Below are 16,332 nucleotides of genomic sequence, written 5' to 3'. Positions count from 1 at the left end.
AGAACAGAATTAACTTAAAAAGCTGCAATAAAAATGTACATAGGCGCATGGAGGTTTTGGTAATTTATGATGATGCACACAATAGTGGAATTAATGAAAATTATTAGAATATATGCTGCAAACATGATCCCAAAACAAAGGAATCTATATTTGTGAACTTCCACATATATGATATATATGAGTTATATATGTTAAATTTTAAAGATTGTAGTTTGGATTAAAATCTGTGTATTTGTTACGTTACTTAACTTTGTAATTCATGTGTAAAGTAAAAAAAGGAAATCTGTGTTTACTTTTATTTTCACACAAGACACGAACCCCGGTCTCCCGGGTGAAAGTCTTGACAAGACTATAACAGCCAATATTTTGAGTTGGAAAGATTACGTAATGGAGCACATGGTCAGGATAAGGAGGTCAAACAATGCTGCAACTTCAAGCCTCCGCAGTTTGTATAAGTTCTTCATATATTAGTGACTATTTTGGTGGAAAGTTTAATGAGATCCTTGGAGAGTGAAGCAATCTCATAAAAACGGTCCACGGCGTCAAACAGTTCACTTTCTGAATTTTGGAGTTGAACACACACCAAGTGACTATCAAGGTCAGATACCTTTGAAAGAGTAAGACACATCAGTACAGGTTGGATTTTAGTATAATCATGAAAGTGAGAGTTCTTTTCAAAGTTTAATTCATGGACGGTGGCTATCAAATCTGCTTGTTTTATTACTGAACATTTAGTTTTATACATCATTAATGGATGAGTTAAATGTAACATACATAACTCTGGGTGGGCATGTGGAAGTTGACAGATTCAGATATGTTTATTTTTTTATTATGTTTATAGCATATATTCTAATATTATGCAGTAATTCTATTATTGTGTACCTTATCTGGGTTCACCCAAACCTCCATGAGCCTATGTATATTTTCATTGCTGGTTTGACACTAAACTCTGTTCTTTACAGCACTGCTATCTATCCAAAGCTTTTGTTTGACTTTTTATCTGAAAAACAGATCATATCTTATTCAGCCTGTCTCTTTCAATTTCAAATATTTTACTCTTTAGGCAGTTCAGAATTCTTATTGTTGTCAGCCATGGCCTATGACAGATATGTGTCTATATGTAAACCTCTGCAATATCCAAATATCATGACAAAAACCACAGTGAGTATTTTCCTGTTTTTTGCTTGGCTTGTGCCTGCTTGTCATCTTGCAGTCCAAACAATATGGAGTTCTGAAGCGAAACTGTGTGACTTAACACTAAAAGGAATATTTTGTAACAATTCAATTTACAAACTTCAATGTGTGACATCAAGAGTAATTACTATATTTGGTATTGTTATTTTATTAGATCTTTCAATTCTGCCCATGCTTTTCATAGTTTTTACATACACCAAGATATTTATAATAACCTATCGAAGCTGCAGAAAAGTCAGGAAAAAAGTTGCAGATACCTGTTTACCCCACCTGATGGTTTTAATCAGTTTCTCCTGTTTGTTTGCATATGATATCATTATAGCTCGAGTGCAATCAAATTTTCCTAAACCTGCACGATTAATAATGACATTACAAATAATTTTGTATCAACCTTTGTTTAATCCACTTATATACGGGCTCAGGATGAAAGAAATTTCTGAACATCTCAAAAGATTGTTTTGTCCAGCCAAATTTATTTGATATAATAACTAATTGTTACTAATGTACAGGCACTTCTTCTGCAATAATCATGCTGAGATGTAAATTGAGGGATTGAATTGAATTGTTATTTCCATGTTTGTAAATACACAGTACTGTGTATTTACTGTTAAAGAGACTCTTTACTGTTTGTTATGGGAACAGAAAGGTGTCTTGATTTTGAACAATGTAACGGCTATTATCTGTGTTTATACAAAAAAACATTCTACATTATCAAGTCATCACAGCTGATATGTAGGCTTTTTTTCTATATTTTACTTTACTGTCATGAATGTAATTAGCAAACTAAGTTCTTTGGAATAACAATGATATTTGTTGTTCACCGCTGTTTTTTTTGTCTTTCATTGTAACACATTCTGACTCAGAGATGACATTCATATTCCTAAAATTGGCTCTGGTTACAGTGATCAAATTAAATGTTGACATTCAGCAATATTAATTGTATTAATGTAGATAGATAATGTGTTAATACCAAACATAAAGTGTGAACATGCCTTTCACTTCACAGATAATTTGCCAACATGTTTCCTGAGTAAGCATGATATTTTTTGTTCACCTCTATTTATTAGTTCTTCCACAGCAACACATTCTGACTCAGTAGTAAGTCCTTATATTAAGCTATGACTTTGCTATTGATACTCAACGTACGTGGTGTCCAGTGGCCATCTGACTATTTTCATATTCACAATGAAAATAAATAGATTCACACTGGGAATTTCTTCCCTTGAGATGTATCATCTCGTTTTCAAAGGGATCCCAACATATAGCACAATCAAGAAAATCAATGCGACAACATACATACAGGAAAAAACAACACAAAAACAACAACACATATTTCAATCAGGAGAGACTTCCTTGCCAATATGAACATATTTATTGTACAAACAAACATGAAAATGTAGCGAGTCTCTGGAGATAGGACTCAATCGAAACCAAATGTCATAAAGGGGTAGTGAAACCTAAACATATCCCCCGATGGAGTCCAGACACTGGTGGTGGTGATGAAGGTGCACAGGAGCCATCGACAGCCAAGTAGTGACAATACCCAAGGGCGTGGGTGAGACCACCGTTGGTTGAAGGGGAGGAGGCGGGACGCACTCTATTCCTGAGACGACAACTGACAACTGCAGGGGGGAGAGCAGATTTAAAACAGGATGTCATGCTGTTAAAGGCTTTTGACAAATGGCCTACTCTGATTGGTTTAACTAACACAGCTGGATCTGATATACTACTGACAAGTGATATACCATGAAACAGCTGATCATTAGGAGCGATGAAAAAAGGAATATGAAGTCTTCCTGTAAGAACTTACGCTGAGCTCCATTAAGTTGATCAAAACATTACAACTACAGGGTGGCCAAAATGGCCAATAATGAATAAACAGTAAAGTATGAATGGAAATACATTCCGGTATAAACATAAAATAAACAGTAATCTATACACAATGATCCACTCTGCTGGATTTCACTCTTTTGGGCCAGATTTCTTTTCCCTTCGTCTTTCTTTGTGTTGTTGTTCTAAACTCTGGTGCATTTATGAGGACTATGGTTAACTGCTCCTCAGATCTCTGCAGGGTAAATCCAGACAGCTAGCTAGACTATCTGTAAAATCTGAGTTTTCTGTTGTATGAATAAAACAACTTCTAAACCTACACATGTTCCACCAAAACAAGTTCCTTCCCAAAGCTATTTAGCAGAGGCACCGTGGCTCCATCCGGGGCTTAACGCTGCTCAAGACGATTGTGATTGGTTTAGAGAAATGCCAATAAACCAGAGCATGTTTTTTTTCCGATGCTGTGTGGACTAGCAAGACCTTCCTCCACAGCGCTGTGGAGGAAGGTCTCGCAATGCGAAACTAGATAAACAGTGACAGCTTCATTAATAACAATAGCAGTCTATCTTAAAGTGAAAAGACAAGGCATGCTTAAACATACCAAGTATGGTAATGGGTCTTATAGCAACAGGTAAATGATTCCAATCTGCTTGAGATTTAAACTTAAAAGCTCTTTTTCAAATTGTTTTCTTAAAAGGACAGACATAGAAATAGAGCTGATCAGAGTGCCGAACTTGGTAACTTGAGGTAAAAAGTACAACATACTGTTGTAAATAAGGATAATTGAAATAAATACATTTAAATATACGTTGAAGCCTATGAATGTGTCTAACATTTAGAGATGGCCATTAAAGTGCATTATACATTGTACAGTGGTGAGTGAGAAAATGAAATGCAAGGAAAAATATGCAGTCTATTTCATGCTGTGTTAAGTGGAACAAGGCCTGATTTAAATGCATTTTGATATACAACATCAAAATAGTCAAGAATCCAAACTATATGCTGAAAGGCAAGTTTCTTATTCGGCTATGCAATTAAGAATTGAACGACAGAGCTGCATATTCAGAGAGGCAAATAGTATTGAGCTTATCTAAAAGCAGATAGTGATCAACAAAAGCAAAAGCTTTAGTTAAGTCAATAAAGACGGCCCCTGTGGGTTTAGCATTACAGTGCCTTGCGAAAGTATTCGGCCCCCTTGAACTTTTAGACCTTTTGCCACATTTCAGGCTACAAACATAAAGATATAAAACTGTAATTTTTTGTGAAGAATCAACAACAAGTGGGACACAATCATGAAGTGGAACGAAATTTATTGGATATTTCAAACCTTTTTAACAAATAAAAACTGAAAAATTGGGCGTGCAAAATTATTCCCGCCCCTTAAGTTAATACTTTGGGCCTTTTCTGCGATTACAGCTGTAAGTCGCATGGGTATGTCTCTATCAGTTTTGCACATCGAGACCGACATTTTTGCCCATTCCTCCTTGCAAAACAGCTCGAGCTCAGTGAGGTTGGATGGAGAGCGTTTGTGAACAGCAGTTTTCAGTTCTTGCCACAGATTCTCAATTGAATTCAGGTCTGGACTTTGACTTGGCCATTCTAACACCTGGATATGTTTATTTGTGAACCATTCCATTGTAGATTTTGCTTTATGTTTTGGATCATTGTCTTGTTGGAAGACAAATCTCCATCCCAGTCTCAGGTCTTTTGCAGACTCCATCAGGTTTTCTTCCAGAATGGTCCTGTATTTGGCTCCATCCATCTTCCCATCAATTTTAACCATCTTCCCTGTCCCTGCTGAAGAAAAGCAGACCCAAACCATGATGCTGCCACCACCATGTTTGACAGTGCGGATGGTGTGTTCAGGGTGATGAGCTGTGTTGCTTTTACGCCAATCATAACGTTTTGCATTGTTGCCAAAAAGTTTGATTTTGGTTTCATCTGACCAGAGCACCTTCTTCCACCTGTTTGGTGGGTCTCCCAGGTGGCTTGTGGCAAACTTTAAACAACACTTTTTTGGATATCTTCAAGAAATGGCTTTCTTCTGGCCATTCTTCCATAAAGGCCAGATTTGTGCAGTATACGACTGATTGTTGTCCTATGGACAGAGTCTCTCACCTCAGCTGTAGATCTCTGCAGTTCATCCAGAGTGATCATGGGCCTCTTGGCTGCATCTCTGATCAGTCTTCTCCTTGTATGAGCTGAAAGTTTAGAGGGACGGCCGGGTCTTCGTAGATTTGCAGTGGTCTGATACTCCTTCCATTTCAATATTATCACTTGCACAGTGCTCCTTGGGATGTTTAAAGCTTGGGAAATCTTTTTGTATCCAAATCTGGCTTTAAACTTCTCCACAACAGTATCTCGGACCTGCCTGGTGTGTTCCTTGTTCTTCATGATGCTCTCTGCGCTTTAAACGGACCTCTGAGACTATCACAGAGCAGGTGCATTTATACGGAGACTTGATTACACACAGGTGGATTCTATTTATCATCATTAGTCATTTAGGTCAACATTGGATCATTCAGAGATCCTCACTGAATAATTTTGCACGCCCAATTTTTCTGTTTTTTATTTGTTATAAAGGTTTGAAATATCCAATAAACAAATAACAAATAAACAAAGAGGATGATTAAATCAGCAATTGATACATAAGAATATGGGAAGCCTGTTTTCTATCCATCAAGCCCCTCAAGCACCCCTGTTTACATTTAATTGATTAATGGCATTCTGCACTTCAGTTGGTAATATGCTCCTACAAGAAAAAAAGAAAGACAGAAGAAGTAGTTGAACACTCAAACAATAGAAACTACACAGGAGGCACAACACACTTTACAGGACAAAGTGCTTATGAAACAGATTTGTCTTTAACAGCTTCTTAAAAACAGTTCCACCACATGTGGAATTGGGACCAATTGGCAGGGACTTGCTGTGGATAAAATACACACGGCGAATACTGGTATTAGCAAATTACATTTAAATATGTATGCAGCTAATTTATATAACTCACTTTAATGTATTGTGTGAATAGTTAACTTAATTTAATGGTGTATGTGGCATTTTCTTTTATGGGGTGCAAATGTTGCACCTAAATAGGTTCCTTCCCGTGACAATTTTGCAGAGACACTGTCGTTGCATCCAGAGATTAGCACAGCCCAAGACGATTGTGATTGGTTTAAAGAAATGCACATAACCTCTGACCTTTTTTTCTCCTATCCATGGAGTGTATACTCATGTTGCCAGACTTAACCCGCAGCGCTGTGGAGATTGGTCTGGCAATGCGAAACTACTTCACTTTCGGTTACGCACATGTTGCAGAATGTGATGTAGTTTGTTTTGTAAAGTTAAAAGAAAAATCAGCGTTTACTGTTATTTTCAAACAAGATACGAACCCTGGTCTCCTGCCTGAAAGTCTTGACAGGACTACAACTGCCAATATTTTGAGTTGGAAAGATTACGTAATGGAGCACATGGTCAAGAAAAGGAGGTCAAACAATGCTGTGATTTCAGGCCTCCAGAGTGTGATGAAGTTCTTCATATATTAGTAACTATTTTGGTGGAAAGTTTAATTGGAGAGTGAAGCAATCTTATAAAAATGTTTCACAGACTCAAACAATTCACTTTCTGAATGTTGTAGATAACAACACACCAAGTGCCTTTATAATTCAGAACTGGTTATTAATTCTGCCTGTTTTATCACTGAACATTTAGTTTAAGACAATCGTAATGGCTGATGAGTTAAATGCAACTTATATAACTCTTGGTGGGCATGTGGAAATTAACAAATACAGATATGTTTATTTTTTCATTATGTTATTAGTATATATTCTAATAATCTGCAGTAATTCTGCTATTGTGTACCTTATCTATGTTCACCAAAACCTCCATGAGCCTATGTACATTTTCATTGCAGCGTTGTTAATCAACTCTCTTCTTTACAGCACAAATATCTTTCCAAAACTTTTGATTGACTTTTTATCTGAAAAACAGATCATATCTTATTCAGCCTGTCTCTTTCAATTTCAAATATTTTACTCTTTAGCTAGTTCTGAATTGTTACTGTTGTCAGCCATGGCCTATGACAGATATGTGTCCATTTGTAAACCTCTGCAATATCCAAATATCATGAGAAAAACCACAGTGAGTATTTTTCTGTTGTTTGCTTGGCTTGTGCCTGCGTGTCATGTTGCAGTCCTAACAATATTGAGTGCTGAAACAACACTATGTGACTTAACTTTAAAAGGAATATTTTGTAACAATTCAATTTACAAACTTCAATGTGTAACATCAAGAGTGATTACTATTCATGGTGTAGTCTCTTTAATAGATCTCTCAATTTTGCCTATGCTTTTCATAATCTTTACATACACCAAGATATTTATTATAACCTATCGAAGTTGTAGAGAAGTCAGGAAAAAAGCAGCAGAGACCTGTTTACCCCACCTGTTGGTTTTAATCAGTTTCTCCATTTTGTCTGCATATGATATCAGTATAGCAAGAGTAGAATCCAATTTTCCTAAAACTGCACGCTTAATAATGACGTTACAAATGATTTTGTATCAACCTTTGTTTAACCCACTCATATACGGGCTCAGGATGAAAGAAATTTCAAAACATCTCAAAAGATTGTTCTGTCCAGCCAAATTTATTTGATGTAATAACACTGATTACTAATGTACAGGCACTTCTTCTAAAATAATCATGCTGAGATGTGAATTATTGAAAGGTATTTAATGTATGTAATATATGGACCGTTTGTAAATACACAGTACTGTTTGTTATGGGAACAGCAAGGTGTCTTGATTTTGAACAATGTAATGGCTAATATCTGTATTCATACAAAAAAAAATATTTTATTCTACATCATCAAGTCATCACAACTGATATGTAGACTTTTTTCTGTATTTTACTTTACTTTCATAAATGTAATTAGCAAACTAAGTTGTTTTGAGTAACAATAATATTTGGTGTTCGTCGCTGTTTTTTTGTCTTTCACCGTAACACATTCTGACTCAGGAGTAAATCCTTATTTTTTACTTCGAAAGCTATGACTTTTATATTGATGCTCAACTTATGAGGGTGTCTGGTGGCTATCTGACCTTTTGTCTATTCACAGTGAAAATAAATTGATTCACACTGGGAATTTTGTTGTACCTGGAATGTAAATGAGGTACCAGAGTGCATAAAAAAGCCTCAAATTAGAGCTTGTTTATAAAAAAAACATTTGACTGGGCAGGATCCCGCAAAGTCGCAGGATCCCGGAAAGCCCCAAATGTCCTCAGGATGCTAATATCAGGCACCATCACGAGTCAACACATGCTAGTGTGATTGCTAACCCTAACACAAAAAAAGAAAATGTTATGACTTTGAAGTCATATAATGCCACATTACGATCCTGTCAGCTACAAAAAATAAGCGAGGAGGTAAACTTTATTTATAAAACACATTTCAAATCAAGGGTAACAAGGTGCTGTACAGCAAAAATGAACAAAAATTCGAAAGTAAAAAAAAAAGACGATGACATTGGAAAAACAAAACAAATTAATAATACAAACTAAAAAATAAAAGGTCAACACAGAAGTTCGTTCAAATTTAGTTATTAGGATAAACCCCTTGAGATGTATCATTTCATTTTCAAGAGCATATAGCACAAAAAATCAATGCAACATACATAAAACAGGAAAAAACTAAACAAAAACATCAACACATACATTAGGTTGATCAAAACATTACAACCACAGTATAAATAAATAAATAAATAAACATTAGAGTGTGAGTGGATCACCAAATACAGTCAGGTATAAACATTATAAAAACAGCGACAGCTTCCTTAATAACAATAGCATTCCATCTTAAAGTGAAAAGATAGGGCATGCTTAAACATACCAAGTATGGAAATGGATCTTAAACCAACAGGCAAATGATTCCAATCTGCTGGGGATAATTCTTGTTCCTGGGAAATTTATAAGGACTAGGCTTAATTTCAAAGCTTATTCATAATGGGAGAATATGTTTTACAATATGCACAAATCTCCATAAGCTATGTCTAATTCTATATAGTATCTTTCTACAAGTAATGTTCATACAGAACAAGCATGACTGGACAAAAACTAGAAAAAGAAGTGACTTCAACACACACTGTAAGCATATCTATAAAACAATTAAGTTATTATTCATGTTTTTTTTTTTTTTCTCCCAAGCTTGAAGATGACAAGTGACAGCACCAAAATAAAATGATTAAGAAGCTTTGTGGCATTCCAACACATTCTCAGTCCCATTTGGTAAAAAAGGATGTTTGATCAGGTGCCATTGTCGTCCTTATTGATGCAAAAAGTCCGCTTTTAGAGTCCGCTGCACCGTGTGGGAGGATCCCCGTGCCTCCCCCGCCTCCCCGCGTTGCACGGGCGGGGCCACATTTCACGGGGACAGCAGCGGAGGAAAAGCCCATTTCCTCCATATCGTCCCACTTTTTACCATTACCATCTCAACAACTGCAGTAGTAGGATTTAAATCAAACTCGTGACAGCAATAGTTACAAGTAATGCATGTTAATAAAATGAAGCAGAACACATTCAGAAGACAAAGGAATAACTGTTCAATTTCAATTCAATTCAATTTTATTATAGTATCAAATCATAACAAGAGTTATATCGAGACACTTTACAGAAAATTATAGGTCATCCAGGATGTTATATCTTTAATGCACGATTGAAGTTTAACTAGCTGACTAGTTTTCTCTGGTTTGATTGACAAGTATAATTGGGTGTCATCCGCATAACAGTGAAAGTTAATTGAGTGTTTCCTAATAATATTACCAAGAGGAAGCATATATAAGGAGAATAGAATTGGTCCAAGCACTGAGCCTTGTGGAACGCCATGGCTAACTTTAGCGTACTTGGAGGATTTATCATTAATATTAACAAATTGAGATCGATCAGAGAAATAGGACTTAAACCAGCTTAGAGCAATTCCTTTAATGCCAACTAAGTGTTCCAATCTCTGCAACAGGTGTATGGTCAATAGTGGCAAATGCAGCACTAAGATCTAGTAAAACAAGAATGGAGACAAGTCCTTTGTCTGCAGCAGTTAGAATGTCGTTAGTAATTTTCACCAGTGCCGTCTCTGTGCTATGATGTTTTCTAAATCCTGATTGAAAGTCATCACATAAACTATTGCTATGTAGAAAATCACATAACTGATAAGCAACCACCTTCTCAAGGATCTTGGATAGAAAGGGAAGGTTAGATATAGGTCTATAGTTTGCTAAGACCTCAGGATCGAGGGTGGTTTTTTTCAGAAGAGGTTATATCACAGCTATTTTAAATGACTGCGGTACATAACCTGTTAATAAGGACATATTGATCATATCTAGTAATGAAGTGTTAACCACGGGTAACGCTTCTTGGAGTAGTCTCGTTGGGATGGGGTCTAAGAGACAGGTAGATGGCTTAGCTGAGGATATCTTTAACATTAATTGTTGGAGGTCTATAGGATAAAAGCAGTCTAAGTATATGTCGGGACTAGTCGTTCTTTCTAGCGGTCCTGCATTTAAAGGTGAACTGTTAAAAGTTGAGGGCAAAAGGTGATGAATTGTATCTCTAATTGTTATAATTTTATCATTAAAGAAGCTCATGAAGTCATCACTACTCAGAGCTAGAGGAATAGTTGGCTCACTGGAGCTGTGACTACCTGTCTGAAAAGAAACCTTGGGTTGTTCTTATTTTCTTCTATTAGTGAAGAGTAATAGTCTGATCTGGCCTTTCTTAGGGCCTTCCTATAGGTTTTGAGACTTTCTTGCCAATCCAAACGGGATTCTTCCACTTTGGTAGAACGCCACTTACTTTCGAGGTTAAGCGAGATTTGTTTTAATTTGCGAGTTTGGGAGTTATACCACGGTGCTAGTTTCCTTTGCTTCATCATCTTCTTTCTTAGGGGAGCGACAGAGTCTAAGGTCGTCCGTAGGCACGTCGTAGCACCGTCTACAAATGTATCAATTTGAGAGGGACTGAGGTTAACATAAAGGTCCTCTGTTATGTTAAGGCATGACATAGAGTCAAATACTGTTGGAATATCTTCCTTAAATTTAGCTATAACACTGTCAGATAGGCATCTAGTGTAGAAGCTTTTATCTAATTTAGTATAGTCAGGTAGTAAGAATTCGAAAGTAATTAAAGAATGATCTGATAATACAGAATTCTGCGGAAATATTATTAAATCCTCAATTTCAATACCATATACCATCACAAGGTTGAGGGTGTGGTTAAGTGCGTCGCCTTGTGCACACTCTGACTGAAACCGATTGAATCCAGTAATGAGTTGAAAGCAGTACTAAGGCTAATAACTAAGGTCATTTTCAACGTCCACATGGATATTAAAATCACCTACAATAAGTACTTTGTCTGATTTAAGGACTAAACATGATAAAAACTCTGAGAATTCAGATAAAAATTCAGAATACGGACCTGGAGCCCTGTAAATAACAACGAATATAATTGGCTGTAATGTTTTCCATTTTGGATGTTGAAGATTAAGAACAAGACTTTCAAATGAGTTATAATTTAGTTTAGGTTTAGGATTAATTAACAGGCTTGAATCAAAGATGGCTGCAACTCCCCCTCCTCGGCCTGAGCCTCTAGGAATTTGAGTATTAATATGACTAGGAGGAGTCGCTTCATTTAGACTAACATAGTCTTCATGGCCCAGCCAGGTTTCAGTAAGACAAAATAAATCAATTGTATTATCTGATATCAAATCATTTACCAGCTCTGCTTTAGAAGACAGAGATCTAATATTTAATAGTCCACATCTAATTTTCCTATTTTGTTCTATCATTGCAGTCGTTTTAATTCCAATTAGGTTGTTAAGTATAGTGCATCTTTTGTTTACCTTTGATTTAACCGATCTGAGCCGGGGGAAAGACACCGTGCTTATTAGACTATATACATGTATATACTGTTAAACACGTATATTTCGGATCAGAGCGTCAGCTGATTTAACACATCAGACTCCAGGATTAATCTTAGCCTGCCTGTTAGCCTGCTCTGAAGCAGGCTAGCTGCAAAGAATAAATCGCCATGGTTACTTGGCTGGGTTTAATTTAACCTGCTTTTGTGCAACCAAGTCAAAGCTAAATTCATCCAGGATAACCTGAATATCCCGGCTTAATCACTTATCCTGGTTTATTTAACAGATAAGATTTACTTCAATTTAGCAAAATTTTTTTTTGAAAAAAAAAATATTAAAAAAAACAAAAATATTTTTTAAAAAGGGCAAGATTATGAAGATTATCTAAAAGCAGATACTAATCAACAAAATTAAAAGCTTTAGTTGAATCAATAAAGATGACACCTGTGGGTTCACCATTATCTGCAGCACCAGGCTGCCCGTCATGGTTGAAGCTGTGGGCAGAGCTGTCGGAACTCAAATTGTGACTCTGAACTCCATGAGCCACAAATTGGATACTGTGATTATCATGGGCCCAAAATTGGATACCATCTTGGAGAGACAGTCAGCTCTGGACAAGCTGGAGAACATCTTGGGGAAACTCATGGTTTTGGCAAGGAAATTTGATCGTTACGGAGACCAGAGGGGACATTTCAGAGAAGTCGGGAGTGACTAACTGCCGGTTCCTCAACCCCAAGACAAAACAAACTCCAACCTTATCTTTTCGGCTCCTGAACCAGTGCTGGCCTTGGCCAAGGCCGGTGTTGAATACTCACTCCGACTTGGAGCACTACAGCAAGCCACACTCTTCATTTTCCCCACCCGACTCCCACAGACACCTGTTGATTGTTGACTCGTACTGGGTCCTGTTTCAGGGCTTACTCCATGGCAACCGGCTGTGCTCACCGAAAATATCGTGCGGTATGAGTAAACCAGATTACGGGGGCCAGACGTAGCTTGACTAATCAGGCCTACACATACACAAACTTTGACATACATACAGAGTTGCAACCACACCCCAGCCCCTATCCAGCGCCTTCACGCTTCTTCCCCAGTCAGGCGGGCAGGTCTGGGGCCAGCGCCTTTGTTTGGCTGCAGGACCAGATGTCTGTTTGCCTATCCTGGACTACCTCTACTCCATGATCCCCATCCCGATGCACCCATCATCCCACCCCCGTCTGCGGTCATGTTATATTGTTATGTTGTGTTATGTGCAGCAGTGCAAATGTACTGTTATGTGGTGTGCAGCTGTGCAAATGGTATTGCTTGTGTGCTTATGTGCTGAGGTGTTTTTTCCTGTTCCCACACTGTACCCCTATTCAGGGGCATAGTCTGGGAGTTGCCTTTTTCTCCTCGTCTCTCCTCATGTCATGCTGTATTTTCTTCCCAATTATATGTGTATGTACCTTGTAAAAGCGCTTTGTGATTTATATCTGTGAAATGCGCTCTATAAATAAATTTTACTTACTTACTTACTTACTTACTTACAGCACAGAACAAATCACTGGTGTAATAAGTATGGCGGCAGTTGTGGAATAATGAAACCTGAAGCCAGGAAGAAATGGTAATAGCAATTGTTAATACGAAATTATGAAAGTTGATTATAAATTGATTTTTAGAAGACATTAGCAGTTGAACATATAATGGATACAGGTCTATAATTGTTCAAAACAAGTACATAACCTCATTTATGGAGTGGAATAATTACATTACATGTCATTTAGCTGGCACTTTTATCCAAAGTAACTTACAATTGCTATTAATCAGAGGTTGCACACCTCTGGAGCAACTAGGGGTTAAGTGTCTTGCTCAGGGACACATTGGTTGATGTATTACAGTGGGAATTGAACCCAAATCTCCTGCACCAAAGGTATGTGTTCTATCCACTGTGCCATGTCCACCACCATGCATAATGCATAATGCATGCACATTTCCAGATAGCAGATCAGCAAGTGGATACATCAAGCCCTGCACTACTGTTTACATTTAATTCATGAAGGGCATTTCTAAGCTTCAATTGGTAAAATGTTGCTATTAAAAAGAAAGACAGAAGAATAAGTAGTTTAAACACTCAAACAACAGAAACTACACAGGAGGCATGACATGCTTCACAGGACAAAGTTCTTATGAAGCAGATTTGAACAGCTTCTTAAAACCATTGACTGACGGCATTTTTATAACTACAGGAAGATAGTGCCAGAAGGTGGCAGGCACTGCAAAGGTTAAGCCTAGATTTCACTGACCTTGTGTTGATTAATGCCATCTTAACCAGAGCACATTTTATAGGCCTGAAGTTTGTGATGACAACAACTTCTCCCTCCCAAATTGTGAAATTCTGACGCTTAGTCAGAACCGCCACCTGTCACTCTCTGCCGCTCTTACCTGCACCTCCTGCGCTTTGGAACAAAAAAAAACCTGCTTGGCACCCTTTTGTACCATTTGTCGCGTGAACAGCGTGGGGGTAGGGGAGAGAAAGACTGTAGATGGGACTAAAATCTTTACATTTGTTACATTACCTCCCTTCTGTTTTATGCAAATGAAGCAGAATGTGATGTAGTTCATTTTCGTAAAGTTAAAAATATGTCACTGTTAACTTTTATTTTCAAACAAGACACAAACCCCGGTCTCCTGGTTGAAGTCTTGACAGGACTACGACAATATTTTAAGTTGGAAAGATTACGTAATGGAGCAAATGGTCAAGAAAAAGAGGCCAAACAATGCTGTGACTTCAGGCCTCCAGAGGTTAATGAAGTACTTTATATATTAGTAACTACTGGTGGAAAGTTTAATGAGCTCCTTGGAGGGCAAAGCAATTTCATAAAAACTTTTCACAGACTCAAACAGTTCACTTTCTTAATTTTGGAAATGAACACACACCAGGTAACATTCAATGTTGTTATAAAATGTCTTTTTTATCACATATCAACATTTTCAAAACATTTAGTTGAAGGCAACATTAATGGATAATGAGGCAAACGTAACTTATATAACTCTGGATGGGCATGGGGGGGGTAAAAAAAAAAAAAAATTTTTTTTTTTTTTTATGTTTATAGTATATACTCTAATAATCTGCAGTAATTCTATTATTGTGTACATTATCTGGGTTCACCAAAACCTCCATGAGCCTATGTACATTTTGATTGCTGCTTTGTTACTGAACTCTGTTGTTTACAGCACTAATATCTACCCAAAGCTTTTGATTGACTTTATATCCGAAAAACAGATCATATCTTATTCAGCCTGTCTCTTTCAATTTTATATATTTTATAGTTTTGGCAGTTCTGAATTCTTACTGTTGTCAGCCATGGCCTATGACAGATATGTGTCTATATGTAAACCTCTGCAATATCACACTATCATGAGGAAAACCACAGTGAGTATTTTCCTGTTGTTTGCTTGGCTTGTGCCTGTGTGTCATGTTGCAGTCCTAACAATACTGAGTGCTGAAACAAAACTGTGTGACTTAACTTTAAAAGGAATATTTTGTAACAATTCAATTTACAAACTTCAATGTGTAACATCAAGAGTAATTACTATTCATGGTGTAGTCTCTTTAATAGATCTCTCAATTTTGCCTATGCTTTTCATCATCTTTACATACACAAAGATATTTATAATAACCTATCGAAGTTATAGAGAAGTCAGGAAAAAAGCTGCAGAGACATGTTTACCCCACCTGTTGGTTTTAATCAGTTTCTCCATTTTGAGTGCATATGATATCAGTATAGCACGAGTAGAATCCAATTTTCCTAAAACTGCACGCTTAATAATGTCGTTACAAATAATTTTGTATCATCCTTTGTTCAACCCACTCATATACGGGCTCAAAATGAAAGAAATTTCTAAACACATCAAAAGATTGCTCTGTCCAGTCAAATTTATTTGATGTGATAACACTGAATACTAATGTAGAGTCACTTCTTCTGAAATAATCATGCTGAGATGTGAATTGTTGAAAGGTATTTAATTTCCATAACAAACAGCACTGTTATGGATTGTAAATACACAGTACTTTGCATTTACTGTTAAAGAGACTCTTTACTGTTTGTTATGGGAACAGAAAGGTGTCATGATTTAGAACAATGGAATAGCTGATTTGTAGATTTTTCTGTATTTTACTTTGTCATGAATGTAATTAGCAAATTAAGTTGTTTTGATTAACAATGATATTTGGTGTTAACTGAAGTTTTTTTGTCTTTCACTGTAACACATTCTGACTCAGGAGTAAATCCTTATTTTTCACTTCAAGCTATGACTTTAATATTGATGCTCAACTTATGAGGGTGTCCGGTGGCCATCTGACAATTTTCTAATTCACAGTTAAAATAAATTGATTCACACTGGGAATTTTGTTGTACTTAGAATGTA

General features: G+C 36.8%; 3 protein-coding genes across 3 annotated transcripts; all 3 read left to right on the top strand.

The window, feature by feature from the left end:
* The first annotated feature begins 750 nt into the window (after positions 1-750).
* LOC120569278 (olfactory receptor 13C2-like) lies at positions 751-1,674 on the top strand. Its single transcript, XM_039817094.1, has one exon. The coding sequence runs from the start codon at positions 751-753 to the stop codon at positions 1,672-1,674; it is 924 nt and encodes a 307-aa protein (XP_039673028.1).
* A 5,073-nt stretch (positions 1,675-6,747) lies between these two features.
* Positions 6,748-7,674, top strand: LOC120569277 (olfactory receptor 11A1-like). Its single transcript, XM_039817093.1, has one exon. The coding sequence runs from the start codon at positions 6,748-6,750 to the stop codon at positions 7,672-7,674; it is 927 nt and encodes a 308-aa protein (XP_039673027.1).
* Positions 7,675-14,923: 7,249 nt separating this feature from the next.
* Positions 14,924-15,850, top strand: LOC120569400 (olfactory receptor 10A7-like). The gene has a single exon (XM_039817273.1). The coding sequence runs from the start codon at positions 14,924-14,926 to the stop codon at positions 15,848-15,850; it is 927 nt and encodes a 308-aa protein (XP_039673207.1).
* Positions 15,851-16,332: the final 482 nt, after the last annotated feature.

The sequence above is a fragment of the Perca fluviatilis genome, chromosome 12 (genome assembly GCF_010015445.1).
Source record: "Perca fluviatilis chromosome 12, GENO_Pfluv_1.0, whole genome shotgun sequence".
Lineage (NCBI taxonomy): Eukaryota > Metazoa > Chordata > Actinopteri > Perciformes > Percidae > Perca > Perca fluviatilis.
Note: the sequence above shows the minus strand (reverse complement) of the source record. Positions and strands in the feature narration are given on the sequence as shown.

What these genes read in the sequence shown, in the direction of transcription:
- LOC120569278 (XM_039817094.1), top strand. Translation starts at nt 751, where the DNA reads ATGGATGAGTTAAATGTAACATACATAACTCTGGGTGGGCATGTGGAA.
- LOC120569277 (XM_039817093.1), top strand. Translation starts at nt 6,748, where the DNA reads ATGGCTGATGAGTTAAATGCAACTTATATAACTCTTGGTGGGCATGTG.
- LOC120569400 (XM_039817273.1), top strand. Translation starts at nt 14,924, where the DNA reads ATGGATAATGAGGCAAACGTAACTTATATAACTCTGGATGGGCATGGG.